Here is a 14,994-nt window from a genome sequence, read left to right on the forward strand (position 1 = left end):
TGAGATACAAACAACGAGCAGTTACATTGTTACTTTTGGAATCCTAAGAGCATTGCCAAAATAGCAGTTATTGGAAAATATTTTAGAAATGGTCAAATGGCTTAGTATAATAAATCTGCTCTTCAACAAGATCTGCTCAGTGTCAACTGGCAAAAAGTCCTATTCACTTGCTTATATTATTACCTGCATGTTTAACCTTTATCATCATCTAAGGGCATTGTTTGTGAGTCCTGCATCTGAATGTGCTACTTGATGTGCATAAAAGATGTTATGAGCCATTTGAAAGAGGAGACTTTCCCCTATGTCATAATAGGTTTTATTTCTGAAATGTCCTTAATGTGTGCAGTGCTGTATGTTACACATACCTGGGTGGGTGAGGACGACCCAGTGGGACAGTACGACCCGGCCTGGCATGACCCTGCTGTAGCAGGCAGACCTGGGACGTCGCAGTAAAACCCGGCAGTGCAGTTCTGTGGGGCTGACGAGCCTTCGGGACAGAACTCTCCTGGCTGGCACTGGCCACCGTTAGCAGTGGGCTGGGCAAGGGAGGAGTAAAACCACTGTGAGTACAAGTAGGCTTGCAGGTAGCAACACTTATCCATGTCCAACTTGTCAATCTGTATCTGTATCTATATAGCCGGTATAACCGCCGTTCGGCGTAACACACCAGTCAAGGGTGTTCCTCTTATTGAAAATGATGTTTTCTATCGATTTTCATAATTTTTGCATGTGGCTACAGTTGACATTGCCGGGAAATAGGATAGTACACATGTGTATATCCTTGGGGTACAGTGCTGAGACGTGGGTCTACAACAACCCAGGCATACCTGTTTGTCTAGTAACCTTTCTGTGTAGAACTGCCCCACACAGCCCTGTAGGGTGGGTGTTCCCCAACCCTTCACAGTACATCCCAGGGCACAGAGTTAAAGCATGGGTCTATAACAACCCAGGCATGTCCCTACCTGTTTGTCTAGTGACCCCTCTGTACAGAACCACCCCTCATCACACAGCCCTGTAGGGTGGGTGTTTCCCGACCCTTCACAGTACATCCCCGGACTGCAGGGTTCACAGTCCTGCAGGTCATCCTGGCCGGTGTGGTTGTTGAAAGTGCCTGTGTTTAATTAAAAGACAGAAGGATGCCAAGAGTCATTTACAAGAAGCTTGCGTGTTATTTTTGTACAATGATGACACAAGGTGGCTTGATTTCCATGGTCTAAATCTATTTATTTGGTTGCTTGTGTTGTCATAGGAAAGTTAGACCTAAATCTTACTCTTGAATCTGTAACAATATCAAAAGTCATAACTACAAGCTTCAGTACACGTATCAATATCTGGTGGTATAGTAGTGGTGACTGGACATATCATAATTTTATTTCATCAAGCTATCAGGTTAATCTGTTACTTTTAAATACATCTTTATTTGATAGTTTCAAACACGTCTTAAACATCGTTTTTTGATACTTTCAAAGACGTAGACACACACACAGCTGAGGTTGTTGATATAATCCAATGTACTGGCAACCACAATATGCCGGTAAAGCTTCCTCAGGATCATTGAGCATTTGTACTATTGAATTTAAGCTTTTTATAGCCAGGACTTTCTTATAGGGGGTCCAATTTTCATGGTGAGTTGTGGTAAGTGATATAGGCACAACTATTGCAGGGGGGTCAAGGGACATCCACATACCTTCCATGCAGAGTTTTAAGTTATAAGAATTTTAAGTTAAAACGGTGCATTCTAGGGTATCTTGAGGGGCAAACTTACTGTCAGAGAGGTCACAGTAGAAGACTGTGACCACAAATGACCTAGTGGCATCCCTGGTCAATCAGAATTTTATGCTTGTCAGAGGATCTGCTCCCCAGTGTAAGGGTGTCTACTGTGTTCCATTTCTTGTTATTTTAAGAAAATTGCATCCAAATGATGCCTGGACGCCTGCCTGGCTAAAAGCCTGATTGAATTACAGCTGACATAGAAAAATGAGAACTTCTGGCTTACCATTTGGACAGGCAAACTCCTGCGGGTCTGTGGTGCCCACTGGGCAGAAGTAACCAGCTGGGCAGTCGTTGGGTGAGAAGTCTGTGGTGTTGGCGTAGCAGTAGTGACCAGCTGGACATGGCCGGCACTCGAACTGGCCGGTGAGATCGTTGTATGTACCAGCATCACAGCCTGGAGAAAACACAAATTAAACATTATAAACACTATAATTTATAAACAAATGTAGGGGCTGTTGTCTGTGGTGTTGGAGTAGCAGTATTGACCAGCTGGACATGGCTGGCACTCGAACTGACCTGTCAGGTCATTGTATGTACCAGCATTACAGCCTCAACATAAGAAATCCACCTAATCATCTACACAAACATAAATTTAGGGCAAGTCTTGTAATTCTTCTGAATCAAATGGGTCATTCTTTGACAGAAGTTATGCTTTGGAAAACCAAAAACGTTTTGAGCAATGCTTGTGTTATGGGAGGTGTACTGAATGTTTTACATGTACAAGTCGACCATGTGTAGTACCTTGTGGGAAGATGGTTCCAGTTGGACAGTAGTGACCGGCGGGGCAGATGTGGCCCAGGATGGGATGGACGGTGTCGGCCGGACACTGGGAGTCGTTCAGCATTAGAGGGTTGGGTATGTCCGCGCCAGACACGCAGTAGTACCGTTCCCAACACTGCGCCGTGGGCTGGGTCAGGGCTGTACCCTGACAGTACATGCCTGGTGAGCAGGGTGTGCACTCTACGGCTTCCCTCAGGCCTAGGGGGAAAGTTAACAGAGATTGTGAACACTGTAACAGTAGTACTGCTCCAAGCATGGTACTGTGGGCTCGGTTAGGGCGGTACCCTGACAGTACATGCCGGGGCAACAGGGGGTACACTCTACGGCTTCTCTCAAGCCTAGGGGGAGAAAATACATATAAATATAGGTTTACAGAATAGTAGTGCTGTTCCCAGCACAGTGCCTTGAGATTGGTTAGGGCTGTACCCTGGCAGTACATGCCTGGGGAACATGGTAATGCAAAATATAAAACTATGTGAACACAACAATACTGTTACTGGCATGGTGCTGTGGGCTTTTCCAGGGCAGTACCTTGGCACCATGCGTCTTGTGTAAAGACTTTTAAAGCAAAGAATTTTAAATAACAACCAGACAACAGAAGCTATCATGACGCAGAACTGCCAACATTTGACAAGTTATCATGAAATAAAAACTCTCTAAATCTCTAAATCTAAAGATAAAAACGGTGCTAACTTGGGTGATATAAAATTGTTGTGGTGAGAACACCTCTGGGAAGGGGAAGGCAGCTTGTTGTAACAACTGCCCATGTTCAGTCCCATTGCTGAAGCTGCCAGCTGGTGACAGTAGCTTTCATCATACAGAACATCTGACAACATACTGTATTACATCATGAAACACAGCTATAGCCTAACCTCTAAGATACAAGAAGTACTAAGTTGCCATAGCATGGTTGTAATGACTTATTTCCTACCTGTATTGTTGCTGAAGCTGCCAGCAGGGCAGGGCTGCCAGTCGTGGCCGGTTCCGTTGGGACAGAAGTACCCCTCAGGACAGGGGCTGTACGACGTGGATGCATCTCCCTCTACAACGTTCTCTGGGACACAGTACGAGCCTGGGAAGTAAAGATAAAACGTTACAATACATATAATATATGGATAGATATAAAAGCTATCTTATCAGCTCTAGAGACTGAAGTATCCCTCAGGACAGGGGGTTACAATGTGGACGCATCACCCTCTACTACGTTCTCTGGGACACAGTAGGAGCCTGGGAACAGGAAGAGCAGGTTAGGATGTACCTTTACTACATTTACTGTGTTGTTATAGACTGTTGGGACAGAAGTACCCCTCAGGACAGGGGCTGTATGATGTGGACGCATCTCCCTCTACTATGTTCTCTGGGATACAGTAGGAGCCTGGGAAAGATTATACGTTACAATACATATAATGTATGGATATATATATATAAGCAATTATCATATCAGAACTAGGGACAGAAGTACCCCTCAGGACAGGGGCTGTATGATGTGGACGCGTCGCCCTCTACTACGTTCTCTGGGATACAGTAGGAGCCTGGGAAGGAAAGATTAAACGTTACAACACATATAATATATGGATACATATAACAGCAATCGTATCAGCTCTAGAGACTGAAGTATCCCTCGGGACAGGGGGGTACAATGTGGACGCATCACCCTCTACTACGTTCTGTGGGATACAATTGGAGCCTGGATACAGCAGGGCAGGTTAGGATGTACCTTTACTATCATGTGTTGTTATTTACTGTTTATGTACTGCACAATGTGGATGCATCTCCCTCAACTACGTTCTCTGGGATACAATAGGAGCCTGGGAACAGGAAATGACACCATAACAGCAATTGTATCAGCACCAGGGACAAAGATAACAAGAACACATCAACTTTCTCCGTAACCTTAGAATAACTTTGTGAATGGAAGGGATGGCTGTTGTAATAACAGCACAAATTCAGCAAATTCAGCACCATGGACAGGGATGACTGCCACACCAGGTTCTCAGAGTCTCTGACCTAATCATTTACAATGTCCTCAGGTATGAACAGGACATAGAAAAAGGAAGTGCAGACTGTTGTAATAACAGCAAATGTTCAGCACCAAGGACAAGTGCAAGTAAGAGAAAAAGAGAAAAGCATCAGCAAGGCACTGGGAAAGGTATAACAGGTTTTCACAATAACAGCAAATTTTCAGCATCCTCAAAGCTCAAACCAGCCCACCTGCAGGGCACGGTGTGCACTCCGAGGCCCCCTCAGTGTCGACGTAGAACCCGGCAGGACAGTCCTGTGGCTCGGCGCTACCCTCGGGACAGTGCTTCCCCGGGGGACAGATAACTGGGTTGGGGTGGCTGGAGCCGCGCGGGCAGTAGTAACCTGTGGGGTACATACAGCATTGTTAGTTTCAACTTGATTGGTCTAATGTTACAACTTGATTGGTCTAATGTTACAAGGAATCTGATTGGTCTCTTGCAGGGCAGTATTGTTAGAAATAATCAAGCTTGTTTTGCAACATTTTGCAACATTATTGACAGTTCTAATTTAACTTTCTTTCTGTATGGTTCATGTAACTTGTTGATAATTCATTTAAGAAGTTGAAAGGAATTGTGACAAATGAGTTAATCTTTATCCATTAAATGGCACTGATGACTATGTCATTTTACAAATGGTTCACTGTGACTTCTCATTAGAACCCTAACACTGGGCCATGATGATTGTCTTGTCATTGCACATCTGTCCCAAACAACAGAATCTCTGTATTTTGAATAAAGGGCTATGCCATGATAAAAAAGGAAGTCCTAGAGACCCAAGCATCAGTATAACACACCACCCACCTGCTTGGCACAGATCAGTTGGCTCGGTGAGTCCCAGTCCCTCACAGTACCTCCCCGGTGTGCAGTGGGTACAGTCCGACTCGCTATCCAGCCCAGTGGAGTTGGAGAACGTACCATTAGGGCAGGGGGTAGGGTCGAAGGTTCCCTCCCCGCAGTAGCGTCCCTCCGGACAGATCTGCTGGTCAGGGCGGGTGGACCCTTCCACACAATAGTAGCGGGGCAGGCAGAGCCCACTTACTGCAGTCAGGCCTGCAAGGCATGGAGGAAACAGTAAGCTGTACAATGTTGTAAGGCACAAGTTGTGTAATTTCCCACTTGCACATGCACATACAGAGACGTATATAGAATCACATATAGAAATACATTGCGACATGTGCCAAAAAGCAGCTACAGCAGTAACTGGATATGATTTTGGAAATATTCACAGATTTCAGGCCGGTAGCATTTGCTACCAGTAAGTGATATTAACAAAATCTGGTAAAAAGAAACAGGTTTTATTCCCCAAGTGTGAACTGGTATGTAAAGGAGTTGTGAAAAAACTTAGCAAAATAAATTGAAATAAGATACATCAAAACACTTTGCTCATCTTACTCAAAGTAAAGTACAGTGAATTCATGAGGCGGTTTTCAAAACTACAGCAAAATTCTCAAAAAGATGCAGGCTTGTCAGTTTTTAATACAACTTGTACCTAACTTTACTAAGTGGAGAAATGCCATGATGTGCCAAGTGGCAGTTCACTGATCATGCAGTAAAAAGTATAATCTCATACCTGTCTGGTTACAGAAGCTGCCAGCTGTACAGTTGAGGCACTCCCCCACGGCCTGCAGCCCCGGGGTGGGGCTGAACGTGCCCTCGGGGCAGGACACGGGCTCGTCTGTACCCTCGGGGCAGTAGGACCCAGCAGGGCAGACGTCAGCGTTGGGGCCTGGCAAAAACATAGACATACATGTAACAATTACTCATGCATATTAAACACTTAAAGTGTAGGTTGTTTGGAAAGAATGGAAGGGGTTCATGGAAGAAAGGTTTTCAGAAAAAAGGTTTTCAGACAGGAGGAACCAGCGGGGCAGATGTCAGCATTGGGACCTGGGAATAAACAGAACATAAAACTTATTCATGCGGAAACACTTGTAAGTGTAGATTGTTTGGAAACAATGGCTTGGAGGTGAAATGAGTAAAGTAAAAAGTAAGTAAGTAGGACCCATCAGGGTAGATGTCAGCATTGGGGCCTGGGAACAAGCAGAACGTTACTCATGCACTATGTATAAGTACTGGAGCTAGTTCCCCTACCTAGTGTAGGAGTGGTAGTGTTTGCCCCCTCCTTACAGAAGTACCCAGCAGTGCTAAGACTGGGCTAAATGCCCCCCACAAAAACTTGACTGAGCATATCTGATACCTATAAGCACTAGTGCTAGTTCCCCTACATACCCAGTGTAGGAGTGGTGATGTTTGCCCCCTCCTTACAGAAGTACCCAGCAGCGCTGAGACTGGGCTAAATGTCCCATACATGAACATTAGCATAACTGATATCTATAAGTACAGGAGCTAGTTCCCCTACCCAGTGTAGGAGTGGTTGTGTTGGCCCCCTCCTGGCAGAAGTACCCAGCAGCGCAGAACCTTGGCGGGGAGGCCAGCCCGTACTCATCGCAGGCGTAACGCCCCACACATGGCGTGCAGTCTGCCTCCGACTGGATTCCTGTGGGTGGGGGAAATACATCATGCTAAACAGTTAGATATATTCTATCAGAGCTTTAAACCACAAGTTGCACAATTTCTTGAATTGGTATTAATGTTGTTTTGTTTTATTTTGCTTTCTTCAAATGATTATATTTGTTCTAACATGAAAAGACTGTAACCCCTTTCAATACTGAGGACAACAAATTTGTGTAAATAGCAAGTTTCTGAACTCACAAGCAAGACATAAAATCACAGCTGACATTTTGGTGACCATCTGTCACCTTCCGCAGGGCAATATTAATTTTTTATACGTCTTGGTTCTTAATAAAGAACCTCGTAATCGTAAACCTGCGAGAGGACCTACAGTTACAGTATCTTTGTATGGTGTTGATAACACCTGTCCCAGGTGTTTCTAAAGTGTCTGAACACACCTGTATGAAGTGCTGAACTCACCTGTGAGGTTGTTGAATGTCCCTGGTGGACAGGGGAACTCCTCTGCATACCTGGTCCCATTCGGACAGTAGTACCCCATGGGGCAGGTGTAGCTGCCGTGCCACACCACGGGACCAAATGTGGCGTTACAGAAGTGACCTGCAGGGCAATCCTCACAGTCCCACTGCCCTGCTGTGTCCTGGTATGAACCTGGGGAAAACAACAGTGTTAAGGTTCCCTCTGTACAACAGTGACACCTTGTGGCCTAAAATGGCATTACAGATGATTGTAAAGTCGGATCAGGAATCAGAGCAGAATTAGGGGTTAAGGTCAGGGTAAGGGGTTACAGTTCGACAACAATAGTGTCCCTCCAGACAGGTGTGGTTACCAAGAGTCAGGTCAGGGTTAGGGGTTAAAGTTCAGGGGTTACCTACCTAAAGGACAGGGCTAAGGTGTGCTGTTGCCCTGGGGACAGTAGTGTCCCTGTGTCAGGTGTAGGGTCAGGGGTTAAGGTTCAGAGGTTACCTACCTGAGGGACAGGGTTGAGGTGTGCTGCTGCCCTGCGGACAGTAGTGACCCTGTGGTCAGGTGTAGGGTCAGGGTTAGGGGTTAAGGTTCAGAGGTCACTCACCTGAAGGACAGGGCTGAGGTGTGCTGCTGCCCTGCGGAGAGTAGTGACCCTGTGGACAGGTGTAGGGTTAGGGGTTATACGTCGCTACCCTCCGAAATACAATGGCGTTTTCCCTAGAAACCGCAAGGTGGCAGTTCTTCACAGTAAGAGCAAACACAACATCCGGGCACTGACCCTCCCATCATCCTCTTTCCCGAAACTGCCCTTCTTCGAAGTGGTTTGTGGTATCGTTTTGTCTCTCGCTTCGGTGGTATTTTCCTACCTTAGCGGGACATTTTCTGTCCTTTTTAGTTCACAGTAGGTTCTTGAGACTTCATAGTCTCTTTAGGTCGCTTTGGACTTGGAGCCTGCACCGTCTGCATACTATCACCTTTTGCTGTTTCTTTCACAGCGTTTCTTTTCAGGCTCACGTGCTAGACGGACATGTTCGAACATGCCCTGTTCTTCGTGTCTAGCGGTGATGATCAAAGTGATGATCCCAACCACGTCTACGGACCATGGTTGGAATCTGTACCCTCCTGTATCTTTGTGCAGGCAGGGAGTGCGTGACCCCTCCCACTGGCTGGGTTGTCACGCCTGAGTCTTACGCAATCCTCTGTCCTTCGTGGCAGCAGGTTTTCTGCGAGCAGTACCAGTGCTTGTCCGCCGCCACTTTGTTGCCGGCAGGCCTTCTTGAAGCACCCCCGCTGTTTTCCTATTACAGCGGGGCCAGGTACTGGGGTTTTTATGACCCAATCCCCTGTTGAACACTTGTATTGGAACGTGTTCACGAAGTTTAGCCGTCTCATGACTGACTTGAGACCGGCATTAGTTCAGTCCCGTCAGTTTCACGTGGTTCACGTGCGTGGGTTTTTTCGTTTCAGACGATAAACGTTCGAGGCGCGCTTTGCGTCCTCCACGTTATAAGCCCAGTTGCCCACTGAGAACATACTCAGGGGTGTGGTACACGGAGGCCAAGGACCAGTCGGTCATGCGCCTCCTCCAGATTCGGAAATGTTTTCCGAGAATGTGGAGTACTCCGGTGCTATTACTGAACAGGTAAGTAGTCAGACTTTTCTGTACTGGAGAGGCCTTTCACTTTCCTTTTAGACCTCACCAAACCTGAACACAGGGAATGTTGTTTTCCCCTGGAGTTCTGGGTTGGTTTATGAAGAAAGGCTTCACACCTGGAACGAGGATTTCCTCGCTGATAAACCGTATCTTTTGACGGTTCTCAGGTGTAGACGGTCTCCGCCTCATCTCATAGCCGGTATTGAAAGCGAAATGGCGGTCTGTGTAACAGACTTTTTTAGCTATGCATGCCGCATAGCATGACGATTCGCTCCGGCTTAAACAATAAAGGCACTGCTTTGCAGGCCTTACAGTCCTTTTTGAAGGTCATTGACCTCTGGCAACCTCATTGACTCGTTCATGAGGATGGATTTCCTTGCGAACAGGCAAGGGCCATGAATGACAGGTAGGACCACGAATGGCCACCTGAATTTTGCGGGACATTTGAACGTTTGGGGTTTTGCCCCCATGTCACCCAAATCAGACGCTTCGTGCATGATTGGGTTAAAAATAGGTTCTTGTGTCTGGCTAACTACAGTCAAAGACACAAATGATCACCTGACCAAAGCTAGCTGTAGCTAGTTTTGGGGACTTGCTATTCCCCAGAGGATAGCAGTCCGTAAGGCACCCAAGACGCCGATCGACAGGACTGGTATAACAGTCCGTTGGCCACAGTAACGCCTAACCGTTTGGTTTTTGGGCGTGGCTGCGGGGAGAAATCCCTTTCCTTCCGTGGCTGCTACAGGCCGGAAGGGTGTAAGGGACACCGCAGTTGGTAGGCAATAAGTAATTGCCTCGCCTCTTGTGCTTGAGCACAGGTCGCTCTTTGTGTGTGGTACCTTGCTGCCCCAGCTACAAGTAGATTTGAGGGATTTCTTGTTCCCTCTTGTGGACAAACATCTGTTCAGACCCTTGGGTACTGGGCGTTGTGTTGTCAGCTCGAGATGGACCGTTGTTTCATCTCTCAAGGCGACTCCGTCTTTTTGTCCCTCCAGAGGAGGTGACAGGGCCAGAAGTATGACTTGTGGCTTGTTTTCGCTTCAGCGGAATTGGGATCTCCTTAGAGAATCCTCCAATCGGGGACTAATTTTTGGCCCCGTTTTTGGTTTTATGGTTCCAAAGAAAGATGGAACTTGGCGTCTAGTCATAGTTTCAGACCTCTGAAACAGTAGGGTGTTTTCAGAACACGTGAACTGGAGAACATCAAGGACGTGATGTCCCTCCTAAGTGGGGATGACTGGTTGGTATACCTGGACATCAAGGTTGCCTTTTTATTATCACACCAGTCACTTAGAAACTCCTGTTGTTTCTTTTCAGAAACAGTTGGGGAGTTTTTCAAGTAAAGTGTCCCAGGGTGCTCTGGCGCTCCTAGGACATATGCGGTTTTTAAACCAGTAGTTGGTGCCATCCGATTCAAAGGGATTCGGATAGTTTTTGTCTGGATGACTTGCTGAATCAGGCTCGTCTCGGGCAAAGCGTCTCCAGTACCTGCAAACGTGTTCGTTGTATGACGCATGATGTGGGTTTCCTGATCTTTTGGGAAAGTCCCAATTGATCTCAACCCAGCAGTTATCTTCCTGGATGGAAGTAAATCATTTGTCTTCTTATGACCTTATCTCTTCCTCAAGAGAAAAAGGTGAAGGTTTACAAGACTTGTACCTTCTTGCCTCATGTGTCTCTTTGGCACTTTGCCGAAGTGATAGGGCGCATGGATGTAGCGTCAGCGGTGGTCTTACATGCAACGCTCTTTCACTGGAGCTTGTAGAATGGTCTAAACGAGGCTCTGAAAGAGACTCGTCTGTGGGACACCGAAGTTGTGTTGTCCCCAGAAGCTCCCTCGGGACTAGCTACCGGGTCAACTTGCTTGCCACGGTGGAGTAGTCGAGACTTTTGGGCGAGTCCGGTAGTTTAACTATCACAACGGACGACTCGCTTCAAGTCCGAGGAGCAGTTTTGCGGTGGACGCAGGACGAGAAAACGGTTCCTCTCTTCAAGAGAGAGACACGTATTAGCGAGCTATTTTTAGAGCTCGCTACAACGTTTACTCGACCAAACCTGCTTTGCAAGCAACAGTCAAGTCCACCTCAGGCTTATACATACGTCAGCAGTGGCGCACATATGTAGGCAAGGAAGTTGTTTTGCCAACTTCTATGCCAGACAGCCATAGCTTTGTGGTAGTGTGCCTCTTTAGGCAAGGGTTTGGTGTTTTCATCGGAACCCTTGCTGGGTCCGATTTCCGAGGCCGACTTGGCGCCTGGAGTGTTTCCAAGACCAAAACCAGTGGAGTTTTTCGCCCACTCCTTTTCCGCCAAGCGTATGCTTCAGTTCTACCAAAGGTCGATCTGTTCGCATCCAGGCTGAAATACAGCTGCGTTTGGCACTCTGTGCCTAGAACCAAAGGCGTGGAAGATCGACACTTTAAGTTGCAGGGGACAACTTGAGAGTGTACGGGATTCCACCTTTCTGCCTCCTCTCGAGTTATACGTTCTTATGAGAAATTTGCCTCGATCAGGCGAAATCTATGGCCATAGTTTTGGCCATCTCAACCGTGCTTTCTGTTCCTACAGGAACTCTGGTTTGAGATCTACTGTCTTTTCCAATGGAACAAGACGGTGTTCCTCTTCCGGGTCAGAGGAAGTTCATCCTCGTTTGAGGTTACTCAGACCAACAGCCCGGATAGTGTCAGACAAGCTCTGATCACTGCGGGTTTGTCGTCTGAGGCGCGCCGGCGGCACCTGTAGCGTGTGCTGCGCCGCAAGACTGTGTTCACAGAAACAGTATCAGGCAGCCTGGAGTGCGAGACTAGGGCATTGGATCCGTCTAAGGCGACGGCCATGGAGGTCACTGATTACCTCTTGTGCCTTAATCAAGGGGGTCTTTTTTATAAGACCATAAATGTTCATGGCTCTGCGATTTTCTCAACTCGTCTGATCACAGACGGAGTCCAGTCAGAACAACACTGGTCTGACTGGAGAGCCTTTAACTCTAAGCGGGTGTATTAAGCATACACGCGTGACCCTCCAAGACTGAGGTACTTAGTCTTGGGACGTGGGTACGATTCTGAGATTCCTTCAGACTTGGGAGCCATTAGGTCCCTGAATTTGAAACAGCTCTCGCTTAAGCCAATCTTGCAATTGATGGCTTTGTAATCTGCTGACAGATGTTGGACTTTGGCGTCCTTGTATCTCATGCTGTACGAGAGTTTGTTTCCAGAGTTGTTTTGTTCTTATGGAACTAACAAATCTGATAGGCTGACTCAGCCTTACAGAGAGATCGTTGTTCGATTGCACCCAGATCTTAGAGAGATCTGGTGTGGTGAGACATATCTTACCTAAGGAGAAGTCACTCCTTTCCTAAGATCTTAGTGAGATCTTATGTGTGGTGAGGCATTTCTTACCTAAGGAGAAGTCAATCTCCTATCAGACTAAGGGGTTTCTTCTTTAAGGCTGATAACCCAGTGGTGTCGGCCTTTTGGGCCAGTTGGCTGAAAGATGTTGGATCTTTCAGGCTTTGACACCAGTCTATTCAATGCTCATCCTCACCACAGCACTGCTGCTTCTGCATCGGTTTTTCCTTGAAGGATTTGTGAAAGCTGACAGACTGGGTGTCAGCCAGAACTTTCTAAGTTGTTGTCGGCCAGAGGCCGAGTCCGTTTGGGCAGAGCACACTTATCTCAGTTAACTTATAAGTGGCAAGACTGTACCCTTCGGGCACTACAGTCGGTTAGCTCTGCCTTTGCATCCGGCACTTACAGCTGTAAAATTGGGGGATGAGACAGAAGCATCCTTCGATAGCAGCTGGATGACTCTGGAGGGAGGTGTGACTCTTAGAGGTCTAGTCTCCTGCTCCCATGGGGGCTTGGTGAGGCCAACAAGGTTTTAACCTTCTTGGTGAGTCTCAGTCTACCTCCTTCTCGCGGCTTTAAAGTCGCCATTGTATTTCGGAGGGTAGCGACGTATAAATGAAAGTTATCATACCTACCTGGTTAGATAACTACAGTTATACTAGCTACCCGGAGAAATACAATGTCCCACCCTCTTTATTTAGCCCGACCCAGGCTCGAGCGAGGTAGTTCGACTCGGGACGTTTCGGGAAAAGAGGATGATGGGAGGGTCAGTGCCCGGATGTTGTGTTTGCTCTTACTGTGAAGAACTGCCACCTTGCGGTTTCTAGGGAAAACGCCATTGTATTTCTCCGGGTAGCTAGTATAACTGTAGTTATCTAACCAGGTAGGTATGATAACTTTCATTTAAGATTCGAAGGTTACGTACCTGAGGGACAGGGCTGAGGTGTGCTGCTGCCCTGTGGACAGGTGTAGGGTCAGGGTTAGAGGTGAAAGTTCAGAGGTTACCTACCTGAAGGACAGGGTTGAGGTGTGCTGCTGCCCTGCGGACAGTAGTGACCCTGAGGACAGGTGTAGTTCCCAGGTGTGGGGGTGACCTGGCCGGTGGGGCAGTAGTAGCCCTGGGTACAGTCTCCTGATGGTTCAGGCAGGCCCTCCCCTCCGCAGTACTGGCCTGTAAGTGAACACACATGGCAAACATGCACGTTAGAGCTTTTTACTGGTATGTAGGCAAACATAAACCCTTAGAGGTATCTACTGGCCTGCAGGTAAATGTTCTATGCTAGAGCTTTGAAAGTTTGAGCAAGGTTTGATGTGTTGGTTTGGAGGCACTCATGATTCTTTCTTCTTCTTGAACTATTGCAAGTCATTGTACTTTACTGCAATACTGAGTTTTCATCGGTCCTCTTCACCAGGGCTATCCCTTTGCTATAGGTTCAGGCTAGCTCTGACTGTACAATATAGGTGATGTAACAGTGAAGCATTACCAGATTGCTTGCCCATGTACGAACGTGACGAGTATTAACTAAAGCATTCATGTAATACAAAATATCCTTAATACAGTCCTAAGGCAGCCTATCATTATGACCATATCTTGCACATATTAAGCAAATGAAATTTCAGGTGTATAACAAAGATTCCCCATCTCACCTGGCGTGCAGCTGATGCAGCTGGTTGGCTGGCTGTTCCCGGTTGTGTTGAGGTAGTAACCCTGGTTACAGGGGGTACCGGCGGAGCTGCCGGTGGGACAGTAGTGGCCGGTGGGGCAGATGTTTCCGGTTACGTTATCTGTGGGGTTGCTCTCCCAGGCACCCAGGGTGCAGTAGTAACCTGAGGGGAGGAGAGATAAAGGTTTACAGCAACTTCTTTCCCAAGGGCTTATTACATTTTTATACAATGGCAAGGTACAGTGATAGTGTATTATCACTCGAGTCTTTTCCAAGGACCCAAAAGCAACCTAACACTTCTGTGACGTCACATTATGCAGATAGAACATTGTCACTCGGTGAGGAGTGGATCATAAGTTGCAGAAAGTTTGCTCGTTCCTTGATAAGGACTGGAGTTTGGGTAAGACTAATTTTTGTGTTGGAAACAACACTTCAACCTTGCTTCAGTATGATTTCTACCATGTTGAACACAGATCAACTTTCAAACTAACATCTACATGTACACATACATGTACTACTGAAGGACTAACCTTGTTGACACTGAGCAGTGGGACTGGCCATCCCTAAAGAGGAGCAGTACCAGCCAGGGTCACACGAGGTCGGCGCCTCGGAGCCCACGGGACAGTAGTAGCCTTGCTGACACTTTCCTCCCACATTGGGGTCTGTCGGCATGAACTCTGCAGAACCTCTGCTGCAGTAGTACCCCTCACTGGGATGGAAGGAAGCAATAAGTCAGTCAATCAACCAATCAATCAATGAAAAAATTATGTGGCAATCAATTACTCAGTCAAATCAATTCATCAATCAACCAATAAATTC

At 46.9% G+C, this 14,994-nt stretch overlaps 1 protein-coding gene across 1 annotated transcript in view; it reads right to left on the minus strand.

The window, feature by feature from the left end:
* LOC118417398 overlaps positions 1-14,994 on the minus strand; it is a 162,503-nt gene that overhangs the window by 61,044 nt on the left and 86,465 nt on the right. Inside the window, exons 100-112 of the mRNA XM_035822954.1 lie at positions 14,706-14,884; positions 14,159-14,338; positions 13,521-13,682; positions 7,506-7,694; positions 6,934-7,071; positions 6,145-6,300; positions 5,376-5,624; positions 4,765-4,917; positions 3,485-3,625; positions 2,515-2,751; positions 1,997-2,167; positions 963-1,111; positions 366-536 (exon numbers count right to left, since the gene is read on the minus strand). Of these exons, the coding sequence (XP_035678847.1) occupies positions 366-536; positions 963-1,111; positions 1,997-2,167; positions 2,515-2,751; positions 3,485-3,625; positions 4,765-4,917; positions 5,376-5,624; positions 6,145-6,300; positions 6,934-7,071; positions 7,506-7,694; positions 13,521-13,682; positions 14,159-14,338; positions 14,706-14,884 (2,275 nt within the window). The remainder of the gene's footprint in view (positions 1-365; positions 537-962; positions 1,112-1,996; positions 2,168-2,514; positions 2,752-3,484; positions 3,626-4,764; positions 4,918-5,375; positions 5,625-6,144; positions 6,301-6,933; positions 7,072-7,505; positions 7,695-13,520; positions 13,683-14,158; positions 14,339-14,705; positions 14,885-14,994) is intronic.

The sequence above is a fragment of the Branchiostoma floridae genome, chromosome 6 (genome assembly GCF_000003815.2).
Source record: "Branchiostoma floridae strain S238N-H82 chromosome 6, Bfl_VNyyK, whole genome shotgun sequence".
Taxonomy (NCBI): Eukaryota; Metazoa; Chordata; class Leptocardii; order Amphioxiformes; family Branchiostomatidae; genus Branchiostoma; species Branchiostoma floridae.